This window comes from Vombatus ursinus, unplaced genomic scaffold, assembly GCF_900497805.2.
Source record: "Vombatus ursinus unplaced genomic scaffold, bare-nosed wombat genome assembly UNPS02014786.1, whole genome shotgun sequence".
NCBI lineage: Eukaryota > Metazoa > Chordata > Mammalia > Diprotodontia > Vombatidae > Vombatus > Vombatus ursinus.
In genome coordinates, this window is record NW_020954564.1 from 18,364,750 (window position 1) to 18,382,529 (window position 17,780).

At 34.6% G+C, this 17,780-nt stretch overlaps 1 protein-coding gene across 2 annotated transcripts in view; it reads left to right on the forward strand.

Moving 5' to 3' along the window:
- The window catches only part of LOC114046881 (zinc finger protein 79-like), a 72,272-nt gene extending 60,079 nt beyond the window's left edge, over nt 1-12,193 (forward strand). Inside the window, exon 7 of one of the 2 annotated variants that reach the window (XM_027867476.1) lies at nt 10,943-12,180. In XM_027867476.1, the coding sequence (XP_027723277.1) occupies nt 10,943-12,050 (1,108 nt within the window). In that variant the 3' untranslated portion in view covers nt 12,051-12,180. Of the gene's footprint in view, nt 1-10,578 lie in introns of both variants that reach the window. The other variant, XM_027867469.1, reaches the window with a different exon arrangement.
- The last annotated feature ends 5,587 nt before the right edge of the window (nt 12,194-17,780 follow it).

Below are 17,780 nucleotides of genomic sequence, written 5' to 3' on the forward strand. Positions count from 1 at the left end.
TAGCTGCCCCGATAGTACCTCTCTCTTAACGCAGCCTAAAACACATTAGCTTTCTTGACTGCCATATCATATTGTTGGCTGATATTGAGCTTTCATCTACTAAAACCCTCAGATATTTCTGAGAGGAACTGCTGTTTAGTTATGCCTCATTGTGTGAAATGGAGTTTTTTGACCCAACTGTAAGACTGTTTATTTTCACAAAATTTCACAAATCATTCAAATGATTCAGAATCCAATAGATTCAAATTCTACAGGAAAAATTTTCCCAAGAGGCCTAGAAAGTGAAAAAAAGTAAAATTATGAAGACACAAACAATTCTACAGTTGAGAAGGTAAGCAGTATGGTATAATTATACATGTGAAACCATGTTTCTATATTAGCCATATTGAAAAAAAGCCAGGGGGGCAACTAGGTGATGCAGTGGGTAGAGCTCTGGCCTTGGAGTCAGGAGGACCTGAGTTCAAATCCGGCATCAGACACATAATATGCACTAGCGGTGTGACCTTGGGCAAGTCACTTAACCCTATTGCCTACCTTCCCCCCCCCCCAAAAAAGGGAAAAAAAGGAAAAAAAGCAAGAAAAATAAATTAAGCATAAAAAAATACTTCAATTTGCACTCAAAGTTCATCAGTTTTCTATCTGGAGGTAGATAGCATACTTCATCATGAGTCCTTTGGAATTGTCTTAGATCATTGTATTGATCAGAATAGCTTAGTCTTTCACAGTTCATCAGTGTTACAGTATTGTTGTTACTGTGTAAAATGACCATCTAGTTCTGCTAACTTCATTCTTCATCAATTCATTCTTCCAAGGTTTTTCTGAAATCCACCTGCTCATTATTTCTTATAGCACAATAGTATTCCATTACATTCATATACCACAACTTGTTCAGCCATTCCCCAATTGATGGGCATTCCCTCAATGTCCAATTCTTTACCACCACAAAAAGAGCCATTATAAATATTTTGTTACAGGTAGGTCTTTTTCCCTTTTTTAGGATTTCTCTGGGATAGAGACCTAGTAGTGGTATACACTTAGCTCTATCTTAAAAGAAACCAGGGATTCTAAGTGTTTAAGGTGAGGAGGGAGGGAATTCTAGGCATGGGGGATAGCTAGTACAAAGGAGATAGAATGTGATGTGTGAGGAATAACGAATGGTCCAGTACAGCTAAGTTGTAGAGTGTATGAAGTAGAATATAATATAAGAAGACAGAAAGCATGGGAGGGGGCGAGGTTGTGAAGAGCTTTAAATAAATAAAAGAGGCAATAGGGAACCATTGAAGTTTATTTAGTAGGGACATGATGTGGTCTGACATATGCTATAGGAAAGTCACTTTGGCATTTAAGTGGAGGATGGATTAGAGTAGGGAGAGATTTGAGGCAGGGAAACCATGTAGAAGGCTATTATATCAATCCAGGTGAGAGATAATGAGAACCTGACTGAGGTGGCTGTGTAAATGGAGAAAAAGTGGATGTATATGAGAGATGTTGTGGAAAAAGAAATTACAACATTTGGCAACTGATTGTATATGTGGGGTGGTAGAAAAGAGTAGAGGATGACACTGAGGTTGGAAATCTGAGTGACTGGGAGAATGGTGACCTCAGAAGTAATGAGGAAATTCTTAAGAGAGGAGCATTTGAAGGGGAAAGATAGTGTATTTGATTTGGGAAATGTTAAGTTTGAGGAGCCTGCAGGGCATCCAATTAAAAATGTCCAATGAGGAGGAAAAAGAGGAGTCATGTGAAGAGTCCTCTATTCATAGACAGATAACTCACCAACTAACTTAGATTTTTAAAAGATGTATTTGAGACAGGCAGTAATATATGAATACAAAGTGAGGCATTGTCTTATAGGAAGGGTAAGGATTGTTAAAGATCAGATAGAGTTGTGACTGGTGAAGAAAGCCAAGGACAACAAAAAGAATTTTTTAGGTAGGTATTTTGTGGAAAAGAGAAGGACCAAAGAATACACAGGACCCTTACTTGGCATGGATGGAACATTAATAACAAGAGGTAACATTGCCATACTGTTATTTTGCTTTTTTCCCCCAAGGAGAATGACCTTTAGATGGGAAAGAATAGAACAAAAATGACCAATAGAAGTTGATGTTCACTGTTGAAAAGGAGATAGTAAGAGGGTACCTAGTTGTCCTAGATGAACTACATTATTTCCACTACAACGTATTATTTGTGCACTGCATTATGTGTACAATATGAAAAGAACTGGGAAATATTATTGCTAATCCACTGTCAGTGATAGCTAAAAGATTATAAAAATAGGAGAAGTGTTATAGGACTTAAAAGGCAAATATCCTCATTTTGTTTAAAAAAAAAAAAAGGAAATGGAGTCTGCAAACTATAGACTAATGAATGCCAGATTTCAACTCCTGGCCAAATTCTAGAATCTATTATTGATATGGTTAGTGCACACCTAGTAAAGGAAGTGGTGGTTGCAAAGTGCCAGCATGGTTTTAGCTCAAATAAACTATCTCATGATATTACTCTGGAAGAGGTGGAGAGATGTGGGCTGGATTATAGTATCATTAGATGGAATCAGAATTGCCTGGATGGCTGGACTCAGAAACTATTCCATAATAGTTGATGTCAATTTGGAAGGAAGCATTCCTTGAAGTCCCCCAAGGATCTATGCTTAGCTCTGTGCTATTTAACATTTCTATTTATGACTTGAATAAAGGCATATAGATGGCATGATTATCAAAATTTGCAGATTACACAGAATTGAGAGAATTAACAGTAGCAGGAATGAAAAAAAAGATTTTGACAGGGTACAACATTGGCCTAAATTTAGTATGATGAAATTTGAAAGTGATAAATGTAAGGTCTAACATTAGGGTTTTAAAAATTGATTTCATAAGTAAAGATTGGTTGATAATTAAATGGCACGTTGTCATTTTTTAAAAAATCTAGTTCTAGTGGATTGCAGCTCTATATGAGCCAACCTTGTGATATGACAGTCAAAAAAGATAGTGTGATTTTGGACAGCATTAAGAGACTTCTTAGAAAAAGAGGGAATGGTTCCACTGTACTCTGTCTGTCACAGTACTTCTGGAATGTTATGTTCTTTTTTGAGTGTCACAATTTCCAAAGATCATTGATAAAATGGAATATATCCAGGCAAGGGAAGCCGTAGAGGTGAGTCCCCTTGAGTCCATAAGATAATTGATTGAGAGAACTGGGGATGTTTAGCCTGGACAAGAGAAGACTATCAGGACATGATAGCTGTCTTCAAATATTTGAAAAACTATTATGTGGAAGAGAGAGGGTAAACTTGATTTGTTTGGTCCTAGAATGCATAATTAGAAACAATGAATAGAAGTCAGAAAGAGGCAAAGTTAGGCTTTTTTTATTAATTTATTTTTAGTTGTCAACAATCACTTCCATACACTTTTGAGTTTAAAATTTTTCTCCCCCTCCCTCCCCAAGACAGTGTGCAATCTGATATAGGCTCTAAATATACATTTCTATTAAACATATTTTCACATTCGTCATGTTGTAAGGAAGAATTAGAACCAATAGGAGGAACCACAAGAAAGACGAAACAAAACAAAACAGAAGAAAAAAAAAAGCAAATAGTATGCTTTGATCTGTATTCAAACTCCATAGTTCTTTCTCGGGATGTGGATAGCATTTTCCATCATGACACTTTTGGAGATGTCTTAGATACTTGCATTGCTGAGAAAGGCTAAGTCTATCAGAGTTAGTCATTGTACAATGTGGCTGTTATTGTGTACAACGTTCTCCTGGTTCTGCTCACTTCACTCAGCATCAGTCCATATAAGTCTTTCCAGGTTTTTCTGAAGTCTGCTTGCTCATCATTTCTTATAGCACAATTGTATTCCATTACATTGATATACCACAACTTGTTCAGCCATTCCCCAATTGATGGGCATCCCCTCAATTTCCAATTCTTTGCCACCACAGAAAGAGCTGCTGTAAATATTTTTGTACATGTGGGTCCTTTTCCCATTTTTATGATCTCCTTGGGATACAGCCCCAAAAGTGCTATTGCTGGGTCAAAGGGTATGCACATTTTTATAGCCCTTTGGGCATAGTTCCAAATTGCTCTCCAAAATGGTTGGATCATCTCACAACTCCACCAACAATGCATTAGTATTCCAATTTTCCCACATTTTCTCCAGCATTTATCATTTTCCTGTTTCATCATGTTAGCCAATCTGATAGGTGTGATGTGGTAGTCAGAGTTGTTTTGATTTGCATTTCTCTAATCAGTAGTGATTTATAGCATTTTTTCATTTGACTATAGATGGCTTTAATTTCTTCATTTGAGAACTGCCTGTTCATATCCTTTGATCATTTATCAATTGGGGAATGACTTGTATTCTTATAAATTTGACTTAATTCTCTATATATTTTAGAAATGAGGCCCTTATCAAAGACACTGGTTGTTTTAAAAAATAGAAAAGTAAGTCAGTGAAACAGACTAGATAAGTAAGTCTTAGAAGTAAATGAATGTGGTATTCCAGTATTTGCTAAAACCAAGAACAGAAATTATTGGGGAAGTTAAATAAGAACTATTAAATAAGAACTGTTGGGAAAACTGGCAAAGTTTGTTAGAAAACAAGTTTTGACTAGTACTTTATGCCATAATAAACTCCAAATGAATACTTAACCTATAAAAAATTGTTTATAAAATTAGAAAAAACAACAGGTGGTACATTTCACAATTGCTGTTCATAAACAAAGGGTAGAGATAGGATAAAAAATAAAATAGGTAATTGCAATTATATGAAATTTAAAAGTTTTTGAGTTAAAAGAATCATGGCAGCTAGAATAAGAAGAAATCAGTCAAGTGATTTTTTAAAAATCTTTGCATCAAACATTTTAAATAAAAATCCAGTACCCAAGATATGTGAGGAATTGAACCAAAATATGTAAAAACCAAAACCCATTCTTCAGTAGATAAGTGCTCAAAACATACAAACAGATTTCAGAAACTGCAAATGATCAATTACCATATGGAAAAAACGCACAATTTTGAGCCAAGATGGACTACCTAAATATTAGAATAGATTAAATAGAAATCAATGATTTCATGAGGTATCAAGAAATATTACAAAAAAAATTAAAAGATTGGAAAAGTAGAAGAAAACAATAATTGTTGCAGTAAAAAATAAAAATAAAATTAAAATAATACAAAATAGAAAAAAATAATGATTTCATATTTTTTAATTACATTGATGTATTTTTGAAAAAAAGGGAAAATTATACCTATGCAGTGGGTGGTTTGTTCAGTAACAGTTTCTGGTTTTGAGCCTTAAATTCTTCAAATTTGTCAGTGATTGTCAAAATTGATCTTTGAATATTCATGTTCAATAGGTAGTGTAGCTACTTTAAATTTCCTCACAAAATTCAAAATCATCATGAACTAGTTGTAGGTTTTACAACAGTATTGTAAATGACTATCATTTCTTCCTCAAAAGTTCCTTAAACTTCCTGCAGTACAAAAAAAATCACAACTATTTATTCAGTGGTTTCAATGTCTACCTAACAATTTTGATTACAGTCTGATATAATAATATTTTATGTAAATAATTGTCCTGTAACTAATAAGTGAAATTTAACAATCAAAATATCTGCAGCACATGCAATTTAGTCAACTATTAAATCATACCACTGATGTAATATTTTATTTTCTTGATTCATTCTTTAGTTTTAAAACAAAAAGATAGCAATTTTTAAAAGAATATATAATTCAATTTTAGATATATTAAAATTCAGTAAAATATTTCATGTACAAACTAAAATGTGTGCTTACCAAACAAAAATATTACAAACCTTGCAATTTACACTTTCAGTATTTAAATTTTAAACACAAATAGAAACTCCAAGTAATCACATAGAATGACAGAATTTAAGAAGCTCCAGTTCTGTTTCTTCATCTTTACTGTCACTATGCTTGTATTGCTTATTTTAAAAACACTATTTTAATGTAGGAATATATAGTGCCACAGGAGCTGGAGACACAAATTGCCCTAAAACTGAGCTCAAACAATTCTGAACCATTAATGAGCTTTTAAAGAGAATCCAGCAAATGTTTTTAATCATATAAGAGGGAAAATGGTGCCTTTCTGATAAAATATAAATATTTAAAATAAGTCACAGAATGTCAATATTATATTGAAATAGAAAAAAACTACATAAGACCAGAAACTGCACTTAGAAATGGACGTGATCTACTCATAGACCCTTTACTTTAATCCATAGTAGTTTTCTTCCTAAAGTAAAAAAAAAAAAATTCCTTTTAGAAATCTAAGCTTTTAATCATTTATGAATTTACTCTTGAAATGAATACTTGTATCTGAGTCTCTGTGTGTCAAGGGCCAACTACAGAACTGAAGTTTTCTGAATTAACATCTATACATAATACAGTGTTTATTAAAGGATAAAAAACAAAAATATGCTAATGTGAAGCTTGTATATATTTTTTTAAAACTCAAGTGACCATAGTAATTGTTTACAATTTAGATGAACAAAAGATTTTTTCAGGGAGGAGTATTTTAACACTGAAATTGCTTAAAATTGCCAGTTCATAGAGCTCATAAAAAACACACCAACTTTTTGTTGATTTTATTATTGTTTTTACATTCTCTACACATGATGCACCCTCTTATTGCTTGTACCTGGGGCAAACCATTCCTACCACCCCACCCTTGATATACCGGAGGTCCCACAGAAGATCCTATGATGTTATAGCCAAAATCCAGCATTCCCACATCAAATAAAAAATATTCAAGTAGCCATAAAGAAAGAGTTTAAGTACCAAGGAACCACATTCAGGATCACCTAAGACCTGGCTGCTTTTACTCTAAATAAAAGGAAATCTTAGAATACCACATTCCAAAAGGCAAAAGATTTGGCTTATAACCAAGAATAACTTACCCTATAAAGCTGAGTATAATAATACAGGGAAAAATAGACCATTAATTGAATAAAGGACTTTCAAGCACTTTCTTCTGATAAAAATATCAGAGATAAGTAGGAACTTTGAAATGAAAATATGAATAAATAAAAATGTAAATTTATTTGAACAATTGGAAATAGCATATGATGATGAAAGGCTAACATTCTAATGGGAAGAGAAAAAGCAAATGTCCCCTTAGAACCTTAATGTCTTCAAAGAGTATTGAGGGAGTTAAATAAGAAAAACAGAAGACCTGAAGCTGGATTTGTTTTGTTCTGAAAGTTTTTGAAGGGGAAAGAGAAAGTATCGTAAGTGGGATACACCAGTATAGAAGAGAAGGGAGTGAAACTATTTCTTATAATTGAGGTGTGTGAGAATAGTATACAAACATGGAGGAAGGCTAGGGGGGAATAGGCATCAGATGAACCTCACTATTTTCTGAACTAGACAAAGGAGGAAGGAGTGATGAACTCTGCTACTGCCCCACCCACCCACCCACGTGCAGGTGCCTGTGCTTACAAAAAGAGAAAAGAGTCTGGTGCGGGGGCAGCTAAGTGGTGCAGTGGATAGAGCACCAGCCCTGGATTCAGGAGGACCTGAGTTCAAATCCTGCCTCAGATACATAACACTTAACTAGCTGTGTGACCCTGGGCAAGTCACTTAACCCCCATTGCCCAACTTAAAAAAAAAAAAAGAGTCTGGTGGAACAGTATATCAAATGTGATGAGGATACAGGAGGGGATAGGAAAAAGTAAGGGTTAAGAGGGAGAATAATACTGGTAGGAAACATCTCAAGCAAAGTGAACTTCCTAATCCTGAAGTAGAGATTACAACAAAAAAACAAAACAAAACAAAACAAAACAGCAAAGAACTGGAAACTAAGGGGGTGCCCGTTAATTGGGAAATGGTTGAAGAAATTGTGGTTTATGAACATAATGGGGTATTGTTGCATTGTAAGAAATTATGAGACAATTCCAAGGAGTCCTAGGGAATATAAACTGATACATAATGAAGTGAGCAGAACCAGTAGAACAATTGAAACGATGACAGCAACTGTATAAATAAAACAACTTAAGGACTTAAAAACTCTGTTCAAAGCAACAACAGGTCCAGAGGAGTGTGGAGCATAAGCAGCCCCTCCTGGCAGAGAGGTGATGGACTCAAAGTATAGGAAAAGACATAGTTGTTTTTTGTTTTTGTTTTTGTTTTTGTTTTTGCATATGGCCACTGTGTGGATTTGTTTTGCTTGATAATGCTTATTTTTTAACAAGAAGGTTTTTTTTCTTCTGTTTTTAATGGCAAGAAGGTTAGAGGGAGAGAGAGGGAATATCAATAGTGATGTTTCCTAAAAAAAAAAAAAAAAGGAAAAAGGAGGGCCTTTGAAACATTTTAAAAATGTGGAGGAGTGCAGAAGAAATTCAGAAGAAAGTACAGATAAACAGAACAGTTTTGAAAGTTAACAGGTTAAATTTATTTATGTATATATTTTTAAAAAACAAGTAATATGGACTAGAAATTTAGAGTTTAGCATATAATTCCCTTGGTGTTCTACTTTATATAAAAATCCAAATTATAAATATGGAAATTTTCATTTTTTGGTGTCTGTTAAGTTCAATTTTTTAAAATTTAAAATAAAAATGCAAATTAATACAACTTTGAGGTTTTAGTTCATACCTATCAAATTGGAAAATCTGATAAAAAATAGTCAATATCTAAAGGATTGTGGGAACTCAGACATACTACAAACACTGTTGGTAAAGTTGTAAGTTTGATCTTACTGTTCTGGAAGACAATTTGGAATTACATGGTTAAAGTTAATAAACTGTTTATATCCTTTGATGTAGCTTATGTCCCAATGAGGTCAGCAGTAGAAAGAAAGATTCTATATGTACCCAAATATTCATATAAGTGCTTTTTGTAGTAGCAAAAAACTGAAAACAAACTGGGTGCCCATCAATTGAAGAATGACTGAAGAAATTATAAATATACACATGAAGAAATAAGAGAAAATTGGGAAGACATACAAACTTATACAGAGCAAATTAAGCAGAGCCAATTGAACATACATGCCAGTAAGAATATAAATGAAAATAAGAATTGAAGACATAATTAAGGTTGAACATAATGACCAGTATAGGTTCTAGAAGACTGATGATACAATATATTGCCTTCCTGTTGGACAGGATGTGTTGGACTATGAGTACAGAGTATTGAATATTCTGTCAGTTAAATTTGCTGTGTTTTTTTTGTTTGTTTGTTTGTTTAGTTGTTTCGTTATTATAAGAGAGGAATCTGTGGGTAGAATAGGTTGTTGAGAAGTGATAGTGGTGTGAATACTAAAAAGCAGAATGTTAGATTTTCAGAATCTAGCATTTTTCATATCTAAGAGTTTTATTAATAAAGCAAGTGAGATTATTCTGAATAGAATTATTCTGCATGACTCTTTATTGGCTCCATGAATTCACTTTATTTTCTAAGCATTTACAAATCATCTATTTAATAACCTGTTCTAGAATTGTTCTGTGAGAAATTCCCAGGCTACAACTTAAAGAATCTTCCTTGACTGCATTTAGAAAAGCAGAACATTGCTCTGGAGTCAGGAGGACCTGAGTTCAAATCCATCCTCAGACACATAAAAACTCACTAGCTGTGTGACACCAATTGCCTCACTAAAAAAAAAAAAAAAAAGCAGAACATCTTCCCATCTCAAGTTTTCTTCACGTCTCTCATTCTGTGTGATTTCTCAAAAATTACGTATAGTGGTTCTTAGTTACCTCTCCAAGTTCTTTTTGTGTTTTAACTTATTTGTGTGGGTTTGTATATGTACTTTATTTAAATTGACTTTGTACTTTATTATCTGTGTCTTTAGTTTCATCTTAATGACTTTTGAGAGGCAATATTCTAGTGGAAACAGTGCTGGACTAAGAGTCAGAAGCCCTGGTTCTAGTACTTGCTCATCCACCTATTAGTCATGTGAGATTGGCTAAGTCACTTGCTCTTCTTTTTTTTGTTTTTTTGTTTTTTGTTTTTTGTTTTTTTTGCAAGGCAATTGGGATTAAATGACTTGCCCAGGGTCACACAGTTAGTAAGTGTCAAATGTCTGGTCTGAGACCGGATTTGAACTCAGGTCCTCCTGACTCCAAGGCCGGTGCTCTATCCACTGAGCCACCTAGCTGCCCCATGTCATTTACTCTTCTTAAGCTTCAGTTTTATTATTAAAATGATATTACCTGCCCTGTGTACCTCTTAGATTGTTTGTATTAAAGGTGGATGAATGTGAAAGCTCTTTGTAAATTGTGTATTGCTGTACCCATGTAAGGTATTATACTGTAATACTTCAGAAGATCCATCACCTGGTGGCCAACCTCTTGCTGATGAACCTCTTCAGAGTTAGCTATGCTGCTGATAGGGAGACAGACACATTAAAGGCTATCTCCATAACTGAATTCTTTCCAGTTTGGTAGAACCTACCACAGTTTGTATCCTAGTGGCAGGCATCTTCTTCAAAACCTGTTAGCCACCTGGCTAAATGAGGCATTTAGAGCAGGACTTCCCAGGACAAAGATAGTTTTCCTTGCTGTTTTATTTTCCCAGCACAAAAAAGAGGATAAATTTGCATTTTTTATTTCTTTCAGATCGGGAGACTAGGCCTGAAATAGAGGAGTCAACTACAAAGCAGGTCATTTCTACAGAAGAGTTATCCCAGGAAAAATGTAAAAGGGATGGTTGCCAGGACTTCAAGTTGGGAAAAACTTGGGGATATGAAGTCATGTTAGAGAAGCAACAGGGCAACCAGGAGAGACCTTCCAAGCAAATGGCAACAACTCATATGAAAGCTAACAAGGTGACCAATCATGAAAGTAATAAATTTGTGAGAAAATTCAGACTGGGATCAGTATTTGCTTTACAACAAAGAATTCCTATAGAAAAGAATCTCCATAAATTTGATAAGCATGGGAAAAGTTTCAAACAGAATTCAAACCTGATTAAATGTAATAGGATTGCCTCAGGAAAGAAACTTTATAATTACAATGAATGTGGAAACTCGTTCAGGTACCACTTAGACTTTATTCAATATCATACTGGAAAAAAATCCTATAAATGCAATGAATGTTCAAAAGCTTTCAATAAGGAGTCATCCCTCAGCAGGCACTGGAGAATTCACATTGGAGAGAAAACCTATGAATGTAATGAATGTGGGAAAAATTTCAATGAGAGGTCATGTTTAAATAAACACCAGAGAATCCATACAGGAGAGAAACCCTACAAATGTAATGAATGTGGGAAAGCCTTCACTGGTAGGTCATCCCTTAGTAGACATCAAAGAATCCATACTGGGGAAAAACCCTATGAATGTAATGAGTGTGGGAAGGCCTTCATTCAGAGTATACACCTTACTCGACATCAAAGAATTCATACAGGAGAGAAACCCTATAAATGTAATAAGTGTGGGAAACCATTTAGATGGAATACACAACTTATTCTACATCAGAGGATCCATACAGGAGAGAAACCCTATGAATGTAATGAATGTGGAAAAGCCTTTAGCCGTAGCACACACCTTAATCAACATCAGCTAATTCATACTGGAAAGAAACCTTATGAATGTATTGTATGTGGGAAGGCTTTCAATGACAGGTCATCTGTTACTAAGCATCAGCGAATTCATACTGGAGAGAAACCCTATGAATGCAGTGTATGTGGGAAAGCCTTTCCTCATAGGTCATCCCTTACTGAACATCACAGAGTTCATACTAGAGAAAAACCCTATGCATGTGATGCATGTGGAAAAGCTTTCAGCCGTAACACGTACCTTACTCAACATCAGAGAATTCATACAGGAGAGAAACCCTTTGAATGTAATGAATGTGGGAAAGCCTTTGGCCGGAGCACAAACCTTGCTCAACATAAGAGAATTCATACTGGATTAAAACCCTATGAATGTAATGCATGTGGGAAGGCCTTCATTGATAGGTCATCCCTTTCTAAACATCAGAGAGTCCATACTGGGGAGAAACCCTATGAGTGCAATGAATGTGGGAAAGCTTTTAGCCACATATCTTCCCTTACTAAACACCAGAGAATTCATAATGGAGAGAAATTTTAGTTGATGTGGAAAATTCCTTATAAATTCAACCCATACTCAACATTAGAGAATTCATCTTAGAGAACACTAAGGTAGTGTGGTACAGTGAAAGGATTTGGATTAAGTTAGAATCAGAGGACCTGGCTCAAATCCCAGCTCTTTCAACTTACCACCTGTGACCTTGGGCAAAGTTATTTAAACTTTCTGGGTATCAATTCCCTCATCTCTAAAATAAGGAAGTTGAGCAAAACAAACTCTAAGATTATTTCCAGTTCCAAACCTATGGTCTTTCAAGTATCCTTTACCCATTAAAGGAATCATGTTGGTGAGCAGTAATATGTACACCAAGAATGTAGGAAAACTTTAATGCAAAATATAGCACTTATTCAACATTACAATCAATAGTGGAGAGTAACCATATGAAAGTGACATGTAAGAAAGTCTTCAGATGTACTTCAGCTCACATCAAACATCAAACACTTTAATGGATTTGTGATCTCCTTAATGTGGATACTCATCATTGGATGCTCATTCTGAGCAACTTTTGTCTTCCCATAAATCTTCCACAGGGCAGTCCACCTAACATGTTGGAAGTCTTCCTTTGATTCTTGTGAATCCCATGCATGCCTACAGATGAAGCATGTAGCCTCTCAATCAGTTATCACTCACTTTCACCACATGAACCACCTAACTTCTGATCATACGGCACTGTGGTGACATCCTGTATGCCACTTCTCTGTGTGTTTGTTGGTTGGGAAGTGTGTTACACAGCCCACTCATGCCCACCGCTTGAATTCTTTGGAGACTGTGATATTTCATGATTCATAGCCATACAGCATCACTGAAAGAATGTTATTTTTAAAAAAGGTGGGCCTTTGTTTCAGGAAGAAGCTTGGAGTCATTAAAAAGAATACACAGTTTTCCAAATTCAATCCAGCCTTGAGATTGCTGTGCTCCATTCAATCTTGGACCCAGCTCTTTGTTAATGTGCAGTCTTCCTAAGATAAATGTACTGATAAACCAACTTTATAGGCTATCCATCTAACTGCATATCATAGTCAGGACAATAGGCATTATTAAGCCACTTTTTTTTCCCTCTGGTGTGGATAGTTAGGCAAACTAATATTAATTGGAATTTATATTAGAGAGACACCATATGAATGTTTCACGTAAGAAAGTCTTTAAATTCAAGTCAGCCCATGCAGAAAATGAGACTTTATTTTGATTCTATGATGGATCTGTAATCTTATTGATAACAGTATTTCCTCCAGTGGAGCGGATCACAGATCATCTATCCTCCCTCATTCTGAGCAAATCTTGTCCACATATCTTTGATAAATCTTCCACAGCAGCTCCAGGTTTAATGCAATCTGCACAATGTCAGTCACAAACAGGAACATCTGGAGGACCATAGCATTTATAGTAAATCTTCCATTTGGATTCTTTACTAAACATCCTTCGTGATGGTGGCAAATAAGTTTGGCAAGTACACATCTCCCTTTTTTATGCCTCACTTAATATTAGTCTTCTTTTTTTTTTTTTTAAGGCAGTTGGGGTTAAGTGACTTGCCCAGGGTCACACAGCTAGTAAGTGTCAAGTGTTTGGTCTGAGGCCTCATTTGAACTCAGGTCCTCCTGACTTCAGGGCTGGTGCTCTACCCACTGCGCCACCTAGCTGCCCCTTAACATTAAGTCTTGAGAGAGTTGTTGATTGAAGTTTATCTCATATTTTTCAAGAGATCTTGTATTGTTCCAATATGCATGGGAGTAATCCTAAGAACATAATGAATTAAGAGAAATTTTCTTTGACACCAATCCTATAGGTATTGGCTTTTCTTGCATGTTGCCTTTTAATAGAGTATTTCAACTATAGCATTCTTTCTGTTTCCCCTTTCCTCCATCTTATTAGCCATTTGATACATTTAAATACGCAGTGGAACTAAAATAACGAGACTGACATTTTATGGAAATGTACTAGAACTAATGCATCCAATTGAGAAAATTCATTTTAAGGACAGATCTTCTCTTTGCTACCTCACCTTGTATTTAACTTTAGTTTTGGTTTTAAGGAAAGAAAATTTTTTTCTTTACATTCACCCTAAGTTGAACATAATCTTAGAATCTCAGCACCTTAAATTTTTTTTTCCAATTTCTATGTATTCTCTATTCTCTGCTAAGTTCTCATTAAAACAATGTAGGAAACCATTCTCTGACTTTTGTTCCTGACACCTAATTAATCTGTTTTTCTCGCCCTCTGAGCTTCTTACTGACACAGGGATTGTTGAAGATGGCAGGCATTTAATAAATGCTTACTGAATTGAGTAAGGAACTACAAGGTTTATTGATGAGGTAGAAAGCATCAACATGACAATTTCATAAAATAGGAACTGACAAAGTTGGGGGAATATCCAGTAAGCTTATGTAATCAGAACTATTTATATTTTATAATTCTGTTCCATTGATATATTTTTCTATTTCTTAAATCTAGTACCAGATAGTTTTGATTATTACTGTTTTTGAAATGCAATATGGTGATACATGCTTCATTAACCTTTTTTTTCATGGTTCCCATTGATAACCCTTTTTCTTTTTGTGCTTCCATGTAAATTTTGTTACTGTTTTTATCTCTTTTTAAAAAGTGACTAATTGATACTTAGTATTAGCATTATTGTTAGTATATTAGTGAGGGAATACCTTCTCCAATTGCAGATCTGAGGCAACCATCTATAATGTGCAGTCCTAGCAACTTATCTCTGATTCAGGGAAGGTAAGTGACTTTCCGATGGTCACAGAACTAGGTGCATGTCAGATTCCAGTTCTTCCCGATTGCAAGTGAAGCACTCTATCCATTATGCCACACCACCTTTCTAGATATTGTATTACAGCTATATATTATATACAAGAAATAGTGACACTTTTGTTACATTACACCATTCTAACCATTTCAGAAGCCATTTTTCCAGTTATTATTTTTCTTTCTTTATTTCTGTCATACAGTTTGGAAATTCTCTTTATACAGGTCTTGGGTCTTAGTAGGTTAATGCCCAATAATTGATTTTTAAAATTATTGTAAACAGTATTTTTCTTCCTGTAATTCTTCTTTCATTTTCTTAATGATACATAAAAAATGCAGATGATTTTTGTTGGTTTATCTTTATGCCCTGTCATGCATATCTTAATGCTTTCTGAGACTAATTAATTAATCCTGATTCTGAGTAGCTTTTAAGACTGGATGAAATCAGGTACATTTCAATCTCTTGGATTTTCTAAATATATAACCATATTATTTGGAAATAAAGATGCTTATTCATTACAAAGATATTTCTTTAATTTGTTTTCATGCCTTATTGCTATAGCTTGCATTTCTGAAACTATGGTGAATATTAATGTTGAAAGTGAACAAATCTGTTTTGAGTGAGAATGTTTATAATGTTTCTCTATTGCATATGATGTGGTTTTAAATAAATACTATATAAAATCATATTTTGATACTGCAATGGATCCATGATCTCGTCATTCAACACACATATTTTAAGCACCTACAATGTGCAGAGCACTGGGGAGATACCAAGTTTATTAAGACACAGTAACAGGCTTTCATGGACATTCCAATAAAGGGTTGACACAAATATAGATAAGTATAATGTACAACATTACATGATAAATACTTTTTAAAAATTGCAAATGAAGTCTCATGTGAGGTCAAGTCATTATTAGTTGGGAAGTATGAGAAAAAAACTTCAAGGAAGCCTTTGAGTTGAGTTTTAAAGGATGAGTGGGAGTTCAGTAGGTAAACAGAGGAATGGCATTGAAGGCATAGAAGACACAGGGAACAAAGGTATGGAAGTAGGATGTATTTGTGACATTATGAAGACGGAATAGCTCTGTTTTATTAGAGTATATAAAAGGTTGGAAAAGTAGAGTCATTAAGGGTCAAATAAAAGGATTATCAAGTGGTATTGAAGGTCCAGTTGAAGTTAACTTAAAATAGTAGTGGATAATGTGAAATCCAGGGCAGCTAGGTGGCATGGTGGATAAAGTGCAGGGCCTAGAGTCAGGAAGACTCATCTTTCTGAGTTCAAATCTGGCCTCAGACACTTCCTAGCTGTGTGACCCTGGGTAAGTCACTCAACCCTGTTTGCCTCAGTTTCCTCACCTGTCAAATGAACTGGGGAAGGAAATGGCAAAACACTACAGTTATCTTTGCCAATAAAATCTCAAATGGGGTTATGAAGAGTTAGACATAAGTGAAAAATGACTGAACCACAAGAACAAAAGTAAAATCCATCTCATTACTTTACCTCTGATGGTAAGCAGTCAAGAAACTGTGCATTGGAATTTACTGAGGGACTAGGTATCTCAGATAAGAAAAGGCGCAACATTATAGGGGCAAGAGATTATAAAGAAGTCAAGGCTAGGTAATGAGGAGAAGCCAGAATGGGTGAAATGGGCTAAGTAATAAGATTGGATAAAGGGGCCAGAGGTCAAAAAGAAGACTAGATTAGAGGTAGTAAGATGGGAGAGGTGAAAGTGTAGGTGGTTAGAAAGTGAAATTTTAAAGAACATCTTTTCTCCTTTAGATTATAGCAATAGTGTCTTAATTGGTCTCTCAACTCTAATATAACCTTTATATAACAGAAGACACTCCTCCTACACTATATGCTAGCAACCATGCATACTTTAGTGGCAACCATCAATCTGACCCTTCTTTAGATGGGAGAATTTAAATTTGTAAATTTATTACAACTATAATTGTAGCTATGATTGTGGTATATTTTAAAAGAAATTTGAAGAAATAGTGGTTTATTTTGTGAATTATAAAAAGTTTAGGTAAATCACCCAGAACTTTTAAGCATCCATGTAGGACATAATAGAAATTCTAAGAAGCAAATACAGGACATCAAAAGGAATTAACTGCTCAGAACATAGAGAGTATGCTACTACTATAAAATTTTAAAGATAAAAAAATTATTTTAGTGGGAGCTAAAAGACTTTATATCATTGATAAATAAAATATTTTTAATTTATTTTTCGCCTTTATCTCCTTTTCAATGTCTATTTTTGTTTCAAAATATTCATAATGTAATATGAATTCAGTATGTTTCATAATTTAACATACTAGTACTTTTATATAAATTATAAATAAACAAGATTTTTTTTACTGCTAGGTGTTTATATCAAAATAGTTTGGAAAACACTGGCCTAGAGCACTGAAAGTTTATGTGAAATGACCAAGGTCACACAGCAAGAATCAAGGGCTGGCCTGCTCTAAGCCAAGGTGCCTTGAAATATCCTTACACTGAATTGAAATCTGCCTCCTGGCAGATTATACTCACTCCTTCTACTCCCTCCCTCCAAAACAAAAGAAAATTAAAAAATGAGTTTCCAAATTCAAAGTTACTACTTCTGAGGTTTAAAAGATAGTGATTGAATTGTCTGGTGGCCCAATGGAGAAGAACTGCATTTGGAGTCTGAAAGACCTAGGATCAAACCCTGCCTCAGAAACTTTTTTTTAATGTATTATTTATTTATGTTTAACATTCTTTTCTTTTTAAATTTTGAATTCCAAATTCTCTCCCTCTGTCCAATGCCCTCCCCCTATCCACCAAGAAGGCAAGTAATATATCAATTCTACATATAAAATCATGCAAAATATATTTCCATATTAGTCATATTGCCAAAAAAAGAGAGAGAAAGAAAGAGAGAAGAAAGAAAGAAAGAAAGAAAGAAAGAAAGAAAGAAAGAAAGAAAG